This window comes from Anthonomus grandis, chromosome 9 (assembly GCF_022605725.1).
Source record: "Anthonomus grandis grandis chromosome 9, icAntGran1.3, whole genome shotgun sequence".
NCBI classification, from domain to species: domain Eukaryota; kingdom Metazoa; phylum Arthropoda; class Insecta; order Coleoptera; family Curculionidae; genus Anthonomus; species Anthonomus grandis.
This window is the reverse complement of record NC_065554.1, coordinates 16,598,496-16,616,197: the sequence shown is the minus strand read 5'-3', so window position 1 is coordinate 16,616,197 and position 17,702 is coordinate 16,598,496. Positions and strand designations below refer to the sequence as shown.

The 17,702-nt window shown below is 29.3% G+C and overlaps 1 protein-coding gene across 1 annotated transcript; it reads right to left on the bottom strand.

The window, feature by feature from the left end:
- Positions 1-1,555: 1,555 nt before the first annotated feature.
- On the bottom strand, positions 1,556-16,998 carry LOC126740469 (ATP-dependent DNA/RNA helicase DHX36-like). The gene is made up of 18 exons (XM_050446500.1): positions 16,867-16,998; positions 12,727-12,909; positions 12,365-12,517; positions 12,168-12,306; positions 11,891-12,093; positions 11,589-11,770; positions 11,163-11,352; positions 10,877-11,066; positions 10,560-10,819; positions 9,096-9,355; positions 8,897-9,039; positions 8,667-8,837; positions 7,315-7,549; positions 5,159-5,268; positions 4,857-5,095; positions 4,273-4,482; positions 4,001-4,192; positions 1,556-1,780 (listed from the first exon to the last, which is right to left on the bottom strand). The coding sequence occupies exons 2-18, from the start codon at positions 12,900-12,902 to the stop codon at positions 1,711-1,713; spliced, it is 3,123 nt and encodes a 1,040-aa protein (XP_050302457.1). The 5' UTR covers positions 12,903-12,909; positions 16,867-16,998; the 3' UTR covers positions 1,556-1,710.
- Positions 16,999-17,702: the final 704 nt, after the last annotated feature.

Sequence of the window (17,702 nt, the reverse complement as noted above, 5' to 3'; positions counted from 1 at the left end):
TTCTCTCGAAAAAACAAACCCTGTATCATCGGCATTCGATATTACAATTCCATTCTTTATTGCAATATTAATCAGAAGAGAATTGATGTATGTTATCGAGAGAATTGGTTACAAGTTCTTAGCTTATGATTCCTCCAATTTGAATTGACTGAAGCCTGTCCTAAGGCAGTTGACTGCGAGTAGGAGTAAAGATTGGGAGACATTTGTTACTATTGTCTCGACTATCTGTGTTGTGACGAATTTATAACTATAGCTATTGTTGGGTATTAAGTCACTATTTAAATAAATATCATTTTAGAAAATAAAAATTTAACTACCGAAACGTTGGTGCAACTTATAAAAATGTTTTAATTAATAAATTGGTTTTCCTTTCTTTTTATATTTAAAAAAATAAAGTTTAGGAAATTGACAAGAAGAAACAAACTCAGGAGGTCTAAAATCTTATAGCTTCTGGCAGTGGTGACTACTGCCAGGGGACACAGGAGCACCAACCATCCTATTATTTCAATAAAATAAAAAACATTAAATTCACTAAAAATAAAAAGGTTAAACTATTAAACTACACAATTAACCTTCTATCCAAGCTTATTAGATTCAGCAGCGCCTAAATAGTTTATTTTCCATGCGAATCTCGTGTTGTGGTTTCCATTGGACTTACTTTCTTGTTTTAAATGTAAATGATATTAATAATGAATACCAGTAAATATATTTTAGAAAACAGTCACTTTCCTTTAAAAAAAGTTAAAATTAACAAGTTAGGTTATCCTAGGCCCGATGGACAAATAAAATTAACGGTAGTACACAAATGTTGCTTGAATATTTGGAAAAGTATACAAGAGAGTGCACAATGGACTTATGTAATTTAAATTCAAGTGATTTTAATTTCCTTCTAGAAGCCCCTTATCATACTAATTCCGCAAGTCGATATATTTCTTAATCAAGTTCCGTCAAGAAATGCAGATAGTGGATTTGTATATCCATAAGTATATTAAATTTTGAAAAACACATACGGGAAATTCGAATTCATAAAATTAATTTATTATTTCAGCAAGCTATCAATGAAAATAATGAAAAAATGCATTAACGGCAACATTATGAATTGCCTGAATCTGAATTCTAAAAGAATACTGCGACATTCTGATTTAGTAATTAAATCAAGACAGATACTATTCTGAACAAAACAGGGTGCGTTGGATGCATAAGCCTATTTTATTCTCTTAGTAAGAGACGATAAGACTAATTCAATAAACCCTTCAGTAAAACCAAAATAATGTAAAATAGATATTAAGACTTTAAGGTTTATCACATCAAATGCCTTGGTAAATTCCAACAATACCAAAACATTTATTAGGTATACATCCTAAGTACTTTTTCGTCTATTTTGCATTTGTAATAACAAATTGGTAGTTTTCGCATGAGATTTTTTTTTTACATTAATTTTTATCAATCCTTGGATTTCAATAATTTTATGCCTTTAGATGCTATTTTCTCTATTTTTTCCCTAAGTAACCTTTCTTTAAGGAAATGTATTTTAAAGGCTATATCTAACGAAACATTAACAATAAGAAATATTTATTTAACAAATAATTTAAACAAATTAAAAAAAAAACATTTGAAAATGTCAAATCAAATTTAAACTCTCTTACTTTAAGCAAACGTACCAAAAATTTATTTATAATCAAATAATCAAAATAGGTATTTAGTCAGTAGTTAATCATCTTCAAAATCGCTTAAATCAAAATCTCCACTGTCCTCGGTTCGAATCAAGTCCATTATTACTCTGAAATAAAAAAAAAGATTTTGTTTTAATAACGCAATAACTAACGCATTAGTTCTAGGTGGTAATAAAATAATACTTAGAAGATTTAAATGGTCTATCAAAATAGAAACATCTCTAAGAAAGTTCAAACACAAACATGATAAAAGAAAATCAAACTTATTAAAAAATTTCGAAATATAATTATACAAAAAAATCTAGAATTCTTGAAACTTCATTCTGCACATATGTTAGTCTTAAAGCATATTGTTAAAGTAAGTATAGACTTCTCCAAACCCAATTATTGCCTATAAACTATAATATTCAAGTATTTTTGAAATTACTTATGGTAATTATTAGATTAATTATTCCTTAAATGAAAACAGTTTAATAATACAATAAATAAATAACATAAAATCTATGCTAAAAAAAGGAGCTAATTTCAGTTTCATAATCCTGTAAGAAATTTGTTATAGTATGGTGGAAGAAAGTCACACCTGCAAGATCTGCACGTTCCTGTCATGCAAAACAGATTTTTCCATTACCCTATTTTAATTTAATTTATTAAGGTGTAATATGCTTCTTTTGTTTGGAGGCATTGTTTGGCACCAAATTAAGGCATGTTAGTTTATATTAGTATATTAGTGTATAAAATATGGAAGATTTATTACGGTGGTATTTATTAAGTGGGGTTGCTCTGAACTAACATTTGTAGGTAGGTCCAAAACTTTTTGTATATAATTTCTGTGATTTGTCACATTTCTATTACACTGTGTGTACAAAAGTAGCCAATTTTTAATTGTTTTATATATATTTTTTTTAACTTTCAGATAGAAGTGGTTTTTTAAAAGCTTTGTCCAACTTCTTTCCAAAATATCAAATATTAACAGTCAAACTGGAAGTCAAATATTAACAGTCTTGTTACTTTATAACAAATTAGTAATAAAGAAAACATTGATTAAAACACTGATTGAAGTAAATGAGTTTTTTTTCTGATAACTTAAGTAAATTTTATTAGTCACAATTTTTTTTAAAAATAAAATGCAGAAGAATTTTTATTGGATATATATGTGCAATGTGTATTAAAATAAAATTTTAAAGTTCATATTGAAGTTCTATTATATAGATTTTATATACTAACTTTTTTAAAACTGATTAATAACATGATCAGAAAATTCGTGTATTTTTAATATTTGTCCCACAAGTATTAAAAGTACTTATGTCTGTATCGTTTATATTATCTACATTCTACATTATAAAAGACGCAGACATACGACTTTTGTCGATATGTGCTACTTTTTCAATTACGGCGAAAACCGCGTATCTACAACTTTATTAAATAAAGTTTCCCCACAGAAGTATCGAAACTTGTATGTACGAAATCAATTTTATTATTGAAACGATACTAATGAAAATATTCGAGATTTAGATATATTCAATTCAATTATAATTAAATATCCAGGAAATATTATTAATATATCCTTTGAAAGATTAAAAAGAGCTTATTATTACTTCCAAAAATATATATTTTGTTTCAGTTACAATATAACAAAATTATTAACATGAGTATTAGGAACTATACGGTTAATTATAAAAATTGAACTAAAGAAATGTAATTGTAAAAATACGATACCATTGCTTCTACTTTTTGTGTATCTACTGTAAAGTTTACCTATAAAGTACAATTATTTTTTCAAATATTCATCAAATTCTGTATTTTTAAGACATATTTTATAATATATAATGTCCTATACCTATCTTAAAGTGTTGTGGAAATATGATGAGAAATAGAACATGAGATATGTCTAGAATGTTTTCAGGAATCCAAAAATTGAACAATGAACAGAATGCTGCTTTCTAAAATAAAAAAATTGGTATTGGTACATGACACACGAAAATACTCATCGACGTGCCGAGCGTTTTTCGAACTTCTCCCCATTTTCTTTTTTTAGAATTTATTTCATTTGTCTCATACACACTGTAAGAATAAGGAACATAGAAAATTATATAAATTTTTATGAATTTATAATAACTTTATAAAAAACAATCAAGCTATTATACAACTAAAATCAATACTTTATAATTAAAATGGTGCAATAATCAGTATACCCCCGCTAAGGTAAAATTGCGATGAAGATATTGTTAACTGAAACCTGCTATTACCGATATAACGAAATAATTTGTCTCATATGAGTTGCTTTTAAAAATGTATAAATTATGAAGTACCAAAAAACTAGAACTTACCGCAAAACTTGAGTTTCAGGTGTTGAACTGGACCAATCGACAAATCCCGGATGAGACACTTTCCATTCTAATATCTCATTTAAATGTTCCCTAAGCCTTTGAATTAACATAGCAGTACTCTCAGTACAAATAAATCTCATATTATCGTTAATTGAGATACCTTTGAATTTGCTTTGTTCATCGCTGTGAATCCTAAAATGTTTAATGATATTTTAAGTAGTTCATTGAAATGAGGCGGTTGTTTATATTATTGTGTAAAACATCTTACTTACTTGTATTTATCTCCAAAAAATACAATAGAAAGTGGGAAAACGATGGTAGCTTCATGAACATACAGTTTAATAGATTTTAATCTCAAAAAGTAAACTAGTAAAGGCGAAGGAATTACTTCTACATAATTCATAACAGATTTCGGATGAAATTGCATCTTTTCATAGTCGATAGATCGCAGCATTGAAGGTCTCTTGCCGGCTTTTTGTTTGCTAAAAAGTTTTGTATTTGAAATACGAATTCCCCTATAAAACTTATTTTTAGAACCATTGAATTCCAATTAATTAATTTAAAAGTTAACCAATATATAGAATCTACTTTTTTTAATTTGTTGTATTCCTAGTGGAAAAGATGCAACAATATAGATTAATAAGAATTCTAAGGCCCTTAAAATAATACAATTTACAATAGGCTCAAATAGAATATTAAGTTTTTTCAGAAGATTATCACTATCTCAACATTATATATGTTCTCATTATAAACACAAAATGAAAGTATATTGTCTAATTGGTAAAAATTAAGACATTATATTCTACATATTAACTATTTGTGTACACCATTGTATCGAGATTAAATGTATACTCACGTAATAATAGCAACATTTGGATATAGCCCCGCTGCAATAATAGCCTTAACAAGCGCCATATTATTACTATTTAAGTTACTCGAATGGCTCTTTGGGTGAGGATCTTTAATAAAGTGCATATCAAATAACTCCCTAGCGAATTGCTGTTTCATATCTATAAGCAGTTTTAGAATACTTGAACTAAGGTAATATTTCCTACAGAAGGCCCATTTGTTATCTGCTTCTTCATAACCAGATATCTAAAAGTAACAAATATCCGGAAAACAATTACAACATTTTTCAAGATTTTTAAAAAAACTTACAGCATAATGCATTGTAATGTGATCACTGTAAGAGTCGCCAGAGAGCTGGTATTTCATTTTATCGGCTTCTTTTGATTCTGACGTGCTCAGTTGAAAGGCATCTTTAAAACCTTTAAATAAAAAAAAATTGATTTCGTACCTCAGATAATACCCAATATATAATAATAATGTATATCTACATCTATTGCAATCCTACTAAAATATTCGAAGATTAAATGTTCTCCCATATTTTTAAAATTGTAATTTTCATTAATTGTAGATTTAACTTTTAAAACAGATTAACGTTAGAAAGTTTTTCACCAGTTCATTTACGTCGTGAATTAAAAGTGTTTATTTTAATGCACATATAAAATAAATGTCTCGATGCACGTCATCAATTGTAACATATATAGCATTGCCGAATTTTGCAGAAAAAGTAATAAAAAATCACCTGGGTGGTTACGTCGAGAGCTTCAATATTTTAAATAATGACCAATTTTGTTTTAAGCTAGGTCGTTCTGCTACTACGCCACTTTTAAAAATTATTAAGGATGTACTGCAGGATCGTCTTAACGCTTTGCAATCTATCTAAGACCTTTGACTGCATTTCCCCTGATGTTTAATTTAAAAAATTGGATATTTGTGGTATACTGGATATTCTAGTTACTTCGGTCCTCGAAGTAACTCAATTGTAGAAGTCAAAGTACATTTAATAATGAATCTTTCTCACAAAAGCCTTGTGTAAAATGCGGCATGTCCCAGGCACAATTTCTGGACTTCTTTTATTCACTTTGTACATTAACGATTTACTTGAATACATGGATTTCCCGAAGGCAGATTTTGCTGTTGACACACCATTTGATGACAAGAGCTCCAAAATCAATGAATTACAAACTATCTGATAACTCTGAACAGAGTTATTTATTTAAATTTAAAAAAAAATAAAAAAAAAGTTTAATACATATATGTTGCATCTTAATAAACAAAAAACTTTGAAAGCAATTTTGAAAAGATCCATAGGCCGCAGACTATCGAAGTCACGTTGAATTATTACAGTAACTTAGTAAGTTTATTAACAGAAGATAAACTGTCTTGGATTCCTCACACAGATCTGAAGAATTGTCTTCTGTCATATAGAAACAATTATCTGTTATATTTTTTGGTAAAATATCAGCGGACACGCAGTCGAAGGCCTTCGACAGGTCGCAAAGTTTAAGACACTATGCTATCCCGCATCGAAGATCTTTACATTCGCAATAATTTTTAAGTGTCGTAGTAGTACAATGACCTTCTGACTTCGGATGTTTATATGAATAGATGTAAACAAAAATCATTGCTTAATATCAATGTTTTAAAAAAATCCTATTTTTTACTAATTCATTCAAAAATTTCGTATGCCATACCTCTATGAAGGCAGAGTTCGACTTCTACCAAATAATTAAACAAGAAAAAAAGAGGTAATTTATTGAGAGGTATTGCGCAACGCAACGATTATTGTGTATATTATAGACCACTAATTGTGGTACAAAATATCATGAGTTTTCATACATTTAATTTTTTACAATATTTTCTTCAAATAAAAATAATGCTTATATTATGATAACCAATAGACTAATAAACACACAAACATACGAAGTCAAGACTACATTATAAAATTTAATTTGTACGATAAGTTATGAAATGAAGTTTAACTTTTATAACAAAAATGTTCAAAATTAGAGTAAAAACATATTTAAGAAAAAAATCTAAAAAAATATAAACCTGTTCTATCGTTTTCCCATACTCAGGTAATTAAAGTGTGATTGCAATTTCTTTGTCCTCTGGTATCAGTATCTTCGGAAGTACCTTTTGTCTTTTATATTTATGACTTCAATAGTCTTAATATGCAGGGAAAATTCATATTATTTACTGATGTCAAAAACTAAGCAAAAAGTGTCTAAACAACACCATAATAAAAGGTGTTGTTAAATTATTTAGTTTTATATTTTTGTGTTTAGCTTTTTTCCTATTTTATAATCTACACATATAGTTTTTTTTATTATTTTATTTTAATTTTTAAACTTCAAACTGTTAGCAAATATCACAATTTTTTGGAACCCTTGACTTAGGCAAAAGTTGCATTTCAAATAAAAGCACGGTAATATCCATATTTCTTAAAATATTAAAACAAAAGTTACCTAAAGATGCAGCAACGGACAAAACAGGATCGACGCAACTAAACAGCGAAGCCATAATAAGCATTTTGGAACAGTGTGGCCCCACCGGCAACTTAGCCATATGGAACCCAAGGGGCGTCAGTCCTTCTTCATCTGTAAGTGCACCCATTCTTTGTAAAAGGGCTAATGATGACTGGATCGATTTGCTTTGAGGTGGATCCATTAGTCTTGATAGAAACGGTTCTGCTTCGCCTAACTAAAAATATTTCATAAATTTCTAAATTGATAAGAGGTAAAAAACAATAATAGGATATAGTGTAGTTAAGAAGTGATAATCACTACAAAAGCAAATGGATCTAGTCTTGGAATGTGCTGAAAATGGAAAATAAAAATTAATAATAAAAATACTGAAGCAATCTTCTAGGATAGAAAACAATAACAAATCAGTAATGTCATTTCAAGAACACACTTAGATAAACCATTAGATATAGTATCTCTTTGTGTTTAACATTCTAACGGTGACTGAGGAGACAATCTAATTTTTACCGATATTAATTTTGATACAATACCATTATCAAAGTTTACCGAGGAGAATATTATATGGTTAATAAAGTGAAACCACAAATTTCATCTGGACCTACAGGTATTCCAGCCTTTTTCACAAGAGATGTAATTTCTGTTCTGGCAAGATCATCTTTAATCGTCCCTTGCAACTTATCCAGAATGCAAGAACCAAAATTAGTCCCACATTTATATTTATAAGTCAGGAAAGAAATACAGATTTAAGTCCATCCAGTTGCCCTAATATGTGGCATATTTATATCAAAGATATTTGAAATACTAAATTGTTAATTCTTTTATTTATATAACAGAGCCTTTGATATCAACTCGCCAGCATGGTTGTGTCAATCAGGTCAAGTAGACATGGTATCACTGACTTCTCAAAGGATTTTGATATTATTTTGGGTATATTGCTTAAAAATATGAAACTTTTGGTCTTGCAAATGATTTTATAAAATGTTTGAATCATACTTACCAATACTACTCCTGTTTTTAATTTTTGTGAATAATATCGTAAGCGTAATTGATGTTGAGTATGACATTTTTGCCGTTTAGACATTTTTTTTACTTATCTGCTTCAAATAGCAACTTGTATGTGACGTTTTCATTATTGGTTTATTAAATGGGTTCAACTTTTAATAATATATCAAATAGTTGTTTGAAAATTGGGTATATTATTTTAAAATCTGATGTAGGTCGATAACTAATTTATGATGAAATTTACTATTACCATTATTCTGCTGCCCGGATACTGAGCCAAGGATACTAAGGTTTATAAATTTATTATAAGATATTAAAGTTTGTGAACTAACCTGTAACATTTTCAGTGTCAAAATCACACTTTCCAGTCGTTTCCGAAGCACTTCGGGCTTCAGAAATTTGTCCAACATATCGTATCGATATTTTGTAATCAAATGATAGCAAGTACCTGGTTTCACACGACCCGCGCGTCCTTTTCTTTGTGCGGCGTTTGCTTGAGATACCTTAAATTATGAAAAGTAATTATATATATCACTGTATAATAATTTAAACAATAGCGTACCAATTCCGGTTGTAAAGTTTCAATGCCAGATTCTAAATCAAGATTTGAAATTTTAATATATCCACTGTCTATAACACAAGTCACATCATCAATTGTGATGGAAGTTTCAGCTATATTAGTTGAAATTATAATTTTTCTCATGCCTTAAAAAATAACACATAAAAAAATCAAATAATTAATAGAGAAATGTTTAAAATACCTTTTGGAGGAGTTTGGAATATTTGTTTTTGATCCATAGTAGGCAATTGGGAATGCAACGGAAATATTAAGTATTTGCTTGCAGGAAAATTACCAGATTCCTGCATTTTTTTAACTAGGAATTGAATATCCGCGAATCCTGGTACAAAAACTAATATGGCCCCGTCGTATTTTTCTTGGCATATTTTTAAAATTAATGTGTATATTAAAAAGTTGTTTTGTTTTTCACTATTGGGTTTCCATAATTCTGCAATAACTGACCTAAAACACTTTTCTTGAAACTCATTGAACATTAGGATCTTAGAAGTATGGACCTTCCAATTGTGTGTTTTATATTAAAAAAATCGATTTTACGAGGCAATGAATCGGAATTCTTCATAAAATTCCTTATTTTATTAACGCCAATAGCATTTATACAGAGCCACATGGCGGACTTAAAGCTGTTATATTTTTGTAAATATTCCATAAAAAAATAACAATAAAGATATTAAAATCCATCTGCAAGTGATACTTAAGGAGAAAGTTAATATGCAAGTTAAATCAGAGATTAAAAGTAAATGCAAAAGAAACATCAGGTAATATTACTATGACAAGAATTCAGTACAAAACTTGTTTCAATTTGACACAAAGTCTATTAATTGAACAATAAAACAGATCAATATCAGTATTTTTATCTCAGAATTTCCCAAAATATACATTTTAGATATTGGAGCATCAATTCCACAGTTATTTCTGTGAAAATTGACATTAAAAAGTAATTTATTTCTAGTATATCGATATTTGAAAACTCCAAGCAGATCGGAGGCATCCAATATAACATTAATGATTTTACAAAACGTAAATGTTACAAAAAGTAACATCTTCATTGTATAGAATATTAAACAATTATAAGAATGGATTAGAGTAAGATCGTCCCTAGAAAATAACATCCAAGTATGTCGCTATGGGTTCTTTTTAGGCAAACTTATCTAGTGAACATCATACTAAAAATGCATTACTTAATCATTATCATATTACACATACAAACATGCGTCTATGAATATTGTTTTTTTTTATCTTTATTTTAGTAATTTAATGTTTCTTGACTGTAAATTAGTAAATAAACTTTTATTATTATACAAAGTATTTTATAACTTATTTGAAAAAATATGATTTTGAGACGCGTCTTTTTTTCTCATTTTATTCCTTTTCATTTATTTAATCCGCGATATACAAAATATGTCAATTTATTATCCACTTTATAATCTTATATAAAACTATTAAGGGAGTTTTATGGAATAAAAATATTTTATTAGAGTGGGCCTTTTTTGAGCTTATACCCAATATATAAATACTTATAAGATTAAGTTTAATGACAAATAAGTGTTTTTATGTTATATAGCGTGCTATGTGATAACTTAAAGCATATTTGTGCTGCTTGGGCTGGAACGCCTAATATACTTCGAACACTACATTTATGACTTACTGTTTATACTTTCCCTCGGCTTCTAATTGTCTTATAAATGGGGCCACAGAATCCGACCATGCCCGGTCTTTTTTGCTATTCATCTTTCGAACCCAAATAGGCCTACTGTCGTCCACAAATTTAAAGTCCGTCAACTGCAAAACATCTTCCAAAAAGTATTGCTGTACTGGCCAAGTAAAACCCGGAATATTAATGTGCGGTGCGCCATTAAAATATTTCGAAAATGCTTCGGCATTTAACGTAGCGCTCATAAGAATAACCTAAAAAATTAAATAGGAAATTATATTAGGTACTTTCGCCATATTGGCATTATTGACCTTGATGTCAGTCCTGTATCTAATAACGTCTTTTAATAGAGTAATAAGAAAATCACAAGTGACGTCACGTTCGTGGATTTCGTCTAGGATTAAATGAGATACATCTTTTAGGGATGGATTTGATTCCATGTATTTTAAGAGTACTCCGGTGGTACAAAATAGGATAGAGCCTCTTTCTCTTGGAGCAACCCTAGAATAATAAAGATATACTGTTATGTGACTTATTCTCTAAAAATAAATTTAATGCATCTGACTCTTTTAGAAATAGTAATAGAGAAATAGTTACTTTTCTAATCTGATCTGGTACCCAACACTTATACCCAACTGTTCATCTCTCTCCTGGGCAACCCTTTCCGCAACAGAAATAGCACTGATCCTTCTGGGTTGGGTACATATTATTTTACATTCTGAGCCCCTAGATGTAGATATGTAGTGATCCAGGATAAACTGTGCTACCTGAGTAGTTTTTCCACAACCTAAAAAAAATAAAATACACTTCTTAGGCACAAACTCATCCAATAAGCTACATTAAAAGGCACAAAGTAAACAAGGACTTGAATAATTTAAAATAGCTGTACAAAATTAAGGTTTCATATTTGTTTTGTTTTCCTTGACAATTTTATTAACCATATCTCTTTTAACTTATTAGAACAACAACTCCAATAATGCAATGCTTATTACTTGTAGTATAATAAAAATTTCCAAAAATTACCAGTTTCTCCACTAATTACAGTAATCTGATTTTTTTGAATCATGTCCAAAATTTCATCTTTTTTGTCCATAGAAGGCAAATTTTTTCTCACTTTTTGCATGCGTTGATAACCTTCTTCTGCCTTTTTCTTTTTAAGTTCGTCTAATAACATAATATCCGTAAATTCATTTTTAAATTGCTTCCTAAAATAAACCATAAAGATATAAAAAAATTAACTCCAATCATAGACATTTGACTTAAACTTACATATTATAATAACTCTAAAACTAATCTTAAAAACTAATATTATAATAATTACAAACCCTGTACTGGGTGCAGCTTTCAATTTTTCTATGATATTTCCTGTAATATGTTGCAAAAACTCATGTTTAAAATCAGTTTCTTCTAAATGTTCAAAAGAGTTGGTTTTTTCTAAAAACGACCTAGGATATATGGATCTTTCAGTTTGGTTTAACAACTGATTTATGTTTGCTTTTTTGCTTTCAGATAATACTATAGATCCAAGCTATAAAAGAGATTTTATAATACTTTTGAACAAGAAAATTCATTTTATAATTGGTTGCATTTTTAGTAACTTACTGGTTTTTCTGCCTGAACTTTCATCTTTTCCAAATTCAACTTCTTTCTTGATTGTTCCCTATTTTCATATATTGCTGTTGCTTGGGTTGTACCTGCTTCTAAATCATGTCTTTTATCCTTCATTTGCCTTGACCTATACCTAAATCAAAGATAAATATTAGCAGAACTGACGATAAAGATATTTTTTTTAGATTTACATTAATCCTATATCTTTTCCATGTTGATGGGCCTTAAAAGAATCTTCTTCATATAGAACTTGTGACCTTTCGGACCATGATGACTCTGGGCTCATTTGAGAGCTTTGAGATTCACTTTCTTCCAAACTTCTCTTTTTCTGCCTTGATCTATACCTAAACCAGTACATTTTTAGTTTAAAAATAAACGATTATGCGAACCAAACCAGTATTTTTCTAATAATTCTTGAATATTAGTAGAACTATTGTTATTTTTTATCTGTCTTACTCTATACAGTAAGCTGCTCAGTTATAAACCTGATTTACGTTTTAATTTAAAACAAAAGAGTTTGGTTTTTACTGTATTACCACTATAGTCTACCTACCATAACCCAATATCCCTTCCTTTTGTCCCAGGGGGTGGTCGTTCTGAGTCACTTCTATATGATACTTCATTTTGGCTTTCATTTCTCCATGATCCAAAGCTGTTTGAACTTGTACCTTCTTCAACATTCGATAATTTCTTGTGATATCTCCAGGCTTTCTTACCTCTTCTGCCCATGATAAATCTACATAGGGTTAAAAAAATTAAATTATTCATTGATATTGGTTGATGAGGTGTTGATCAGGGACAAATGTAGAATGAAGCTCAAACATTTAAAGACTATACTGTAGATGAAGTATTAGTTTATTTACTAGTATACTGGAAGGTGAACATACAAAAAGTCTTTTGACTGGGTAAGTTTTCGAATTATTTTTCTGTATACTACCAACATTAAGATAAATCCACCTAGAGCATTGGCATTTTAAGATGAAGACAATTATAAATGTTCCAAAAATTTAATTTACTTGTATAGCTGTTTTTATTAGTAATTGCTTTTTTATTTTCTATTATTATGTTTAACAATTTAATGCATATTGTTATATATACATTTAAAATTTAAAAATAATAAATCTGTTAAATATTATTTAAAAAACCTAAGATATAATCTGATAATTTATCAATAGAATTGTTTAGAAATAAACGACTAATTTAATTAATTATTATGAAATTGCCAATTCTGAACATTTTGCCAAGAGTAATCAAATATACTTTTCAAGCACCTACTAAATTGACCAATTTTATATTTATTTACTTGTATCTACATAGGGTTAAGGGATCAACCACCAAGTTATTTAATGGTACAATATGTGGGTATTTTTTGCTATCATATCGCATCATTCATGTAAATTATGATTACAATTCTGACACATTATTATATTAATAGAGGATTCATACAATATATTAGTCCCAGCAGGATTTAAGTATAACTGATTATCCAAACCTCTTGCCAGAAAGATACCTTTCTTTCTAAACCAGAGATTCTTCATAAATTTGCGCTAAATGCGCTCAATATCATCTATCAGGTAGTTATAAATGTAGTATCAAATTAGAAACCCATACTCTGATTTTGAGCATATGTATGAGAAGAAAAGTAGTTTTAGAGTATTAGCATTTTCAAAATGTCAACAGTTTCGATAAATAAAAGCTAACATTTTGGCATGATCGTTTAAATATTTGGAAAGTTTGAATATAGCCTACTGACATTGCATCAATTCTCAACTTTATTAGTATTTACCTGAAGTAATTCGCAATCATGTACAGTATCTATTTTTGTGAATCATTTGCAAACAGTAAATTCTGGGAAGCCAATTTGGCATCGGTAATGAATAATAAAAAGAGACCCAAGTTAGATCCTTGCGAAATTCCTGAGCACTTCATATATATGAGACTTAAGGCCTATAAAATTTTATTGAAGCCACTCTAAATCCTCAGTAAAACTAAAATATGAAATTTTATCTATAAGTATAGCTTACTATGTTCCATTGAGAAAATATACAACATCAAGTTTCTCTAAATGGTTTTCCTCAGACCTCAAGAAGCTCACTAGAGATAAAAAATCTGCTCATTTGCTATATGTATGTTACTGAGTTATCTGTTGAAGATTATATACATTTTCTCCCCTTAGAGTTGAATGTAAACATCTTTCACAACTTTGTTATAATATTTACTTTAGAAGCATTGATGATGCAGTAAAAATAATCCAAAATCCTTTTGGAAGTTTATAAATGACAAACATTTTTAGCCATAGTTTGGCCTACTCTTTTCATTATGGAGTTCAAGACATTTTTAAGCAAACTTTTTTAAGCAGTATTTTTCAAACTGTTTATACTAATCATGATGATAATGATAATGGGCCTTCCTCCAACATCAGCACCAATGCTTCTGGTAGTGTTAATTTTATTGCTACTGATTTGTCATTGATGTGTATGAAAATATAGTTCAATTACCTAATAAACTTGTGACAGGGCCTAATGGTATCCCATAATAATTATTTCTTTAAAAAAGTATGTCTTTTATTGTACTGCAACTATCCATACTATTTAATAGCTCTCTACGGATTTCTAGTTTTCCCTCACTATGGAAACAAAGTATTATTTTCCAAGATTTAAAAATGACCAAAAAGCCAAGATTGAGAACTATATATAGGTGTATGCCTCCAATCAGCTATTCCTAAGTTATTTAAGACTGTTTGGTTGCAAAACAGTTATCCTGGATCTCAAGAGGTTTTTTATCTGATCTCAGCATAGCTTTTGCCATAGAAGATCCACTGCAAAACATCGGTCATCTTATCAATCTGATCTCTTGCTCCTAATGGAAGAATGTAAGCAAGTAGATTTACATGTAAGCCATTTACACTTTCCTAAAACATTCAATGGGTTGATCATAAAGTTTTGTTTCAGAAGTTGCTGTCTGTGGGTTTTCACACTCAATTATTTAAATATTATCATATTCAATTACTCATTGGTTTAAAACTTTATTTTAGGGATGGTTTCAGAGAGTCAAGATAGGCAGCTGCTTTTCTGACCTAGTCATAGTCACCTCGGGTGTTCCTTACGGTGGACATATGTACACTTCTTTCACTTTTCAATGTTTCTGTCAATGACATTTGAAATTGCTTTAAGAACAGCAAATGTTTGTTTTTTGCCTATGACCTAAAATTTTGGAGTAGTGGGCAGTGAAATCAGAAGTTTTTGCAGGGTGATTTGAATAGCCTTTCCACTTGGCATAAATAGGCTTGGTCTAAACATCATCAAATGTTGTTACATCAACTTCACTCACAAATTGAATCAAATCATTAGCAGATATACAATAAATAACCATCCTATTAAATGTGTCTATAAGATGAGACCTGGGTGTCACTTTTGATAAGAGGTTGGCTTTTGTGGATGATATTAACAACACTTGTAAGGGCTGCCAAGTTGCTTTATTGTTCCTCGTTTATTGTTCTCTAGTTAGATCAGTCTTAGAACACCATTCTGTGGTATGATTCCCTGATCACCAAATTTATATTAACACTCTTGAAAGGGATCAACATAAATCTTTCCAACATTGTGCTTATAGGCTCATATTTCCATAGTTGCCCATGACCACAGTTTTTCTTGAGAATCATCTAGTTCTGATGCCACTTGCTAGTCATAGGAAGGTTTGTGATGCCTTGTTAATCTTCAAACTTGTACATGGTGATATTAATTGTCCTTTTATTTTGTTATTATATATTGTTAACGTTCTATGGAATTCATAACGCTAATGATTGTTATATGAGTTTTCTAAATAAGCATTCTGATATTGACATTTATAATTTCACTATCAATCACGTAAAAAGATCTCTTGCTTTGTGATAAGTTGTTGGCTACTGGTAATTGCGTTAATATTTGATTTTATATGTTTTTTATTGTTAGTGTTCTCTTAATTTAAATTTAGTACTTTTATAATTGTTATATAATTACTACTATTAACTATATAAGTTTGTTACATTTAATGGGGTTTTCCTGTATATTTAATAAATAAATAAATCAACTCCTCTGTATTGATGAACACACACTTGTCGTTACAAAATTGATAGCAAGTTTGCAAATAAAACCATGCCTTCCAAGAGTAAAAACTAATAATTGCTAATTTTCAAACAATTCTGTATTGCGCTTCTTAAGTTAAGACTCAATGACTGGTTAAAAAGGAGCAATAAAGACAAGAAAAAAAGCAAGTCTTTAAGAATGTTTAAGTTGTGTTAAAGGAATCTTTCACATTAGGATCACAAAATGAATAATGTCTTTATTTGTATACTGTGGCAAATAAATTTGCAAATATAGATTTTTTCTTATTTTACGGTGAATTTAGTAGAAAAACACAAACAAATAGTAAAGTAAATGTTTTTACTTATTTAGTAAAAGAATGGAGTCAGAAGGAAATTAGTAATGCTTGGCACAGAACTATTCACATATATGATTTTAGTAAGATATACATGAACATAACAATACAGTTGAGTACTTCTAATATTACAACTGGTTTGAATTTTTATCTAATTTAGTTTTTATATGAACATTTTTAAACCAAATAATAGGACTTCTGTGCTTACTAATCTGGTTATAAAAAATATTCAGATGTTTAAGATGATGATAATATATTTAGTAGCTTTTCGAATTACCTTAGATTAAACAGAAAAAAACACAAATCGGTAGCAAACGTTTGAAATTTTTTATAAAAAAGAAAAACCTTTTTATTTACTAATTGAAATTGCCGGGATGCCTTTATTATTGCTTTGGATTTTTGACAATTGACCAAATGTCAACGATAATTTTGACGTTTGACATCGGAAAATGACAAGATTGACAGAAGCTGGATGTCTGAACGAGGGAATGAACTCATCAGATTATACGTATTCACAGAAATTTCTTCTATGCATTTTGTTATAGTTGCCTCCATCAATATTTTATTTTGATAATAAAAGAAACCGCAAAGTAGAATATCCATTATCGATGGTGGAAATTATAAACGGTCTACTATTTGGCAGAAAAGAAACAATTCCAGTCTAACTTATATCTAGCAAAGTATCATATTTTATAGCGAATTTGAAAAAGTAAATTGGTTCTTTTTTGACCAAACTGATTTTTTTTACATTTGTCGTCAGTCATCAGGCTTTAAAGCTTACAGACAAGCAAAATAAAGTTGTCAACAAGATAAGCTTTACAGAAGACAGAACTGAGAAAAAAAATGATGTCTTGAAATGCTAGAGAATTTTTGACATCAGGATATCCAAAAGTTTTGCAATATTCTGATAGAATCAATGAAAATCTACAAAATATAGTGGATGTTCCTGTTCTTCAATTCTAGAGTTGCCAGATGCCTCGATGATGGGTAGGGGGCTTGATGAAGAGTAGTATTTCGTGATGTGGCTAAAGCCTCTTAGTGGATGAGTTGTTGCTGAGGAAATTTGGAACCTATAGCTTTAGAGCTCCGATTTCGGGATGGTTCGGGTAATTT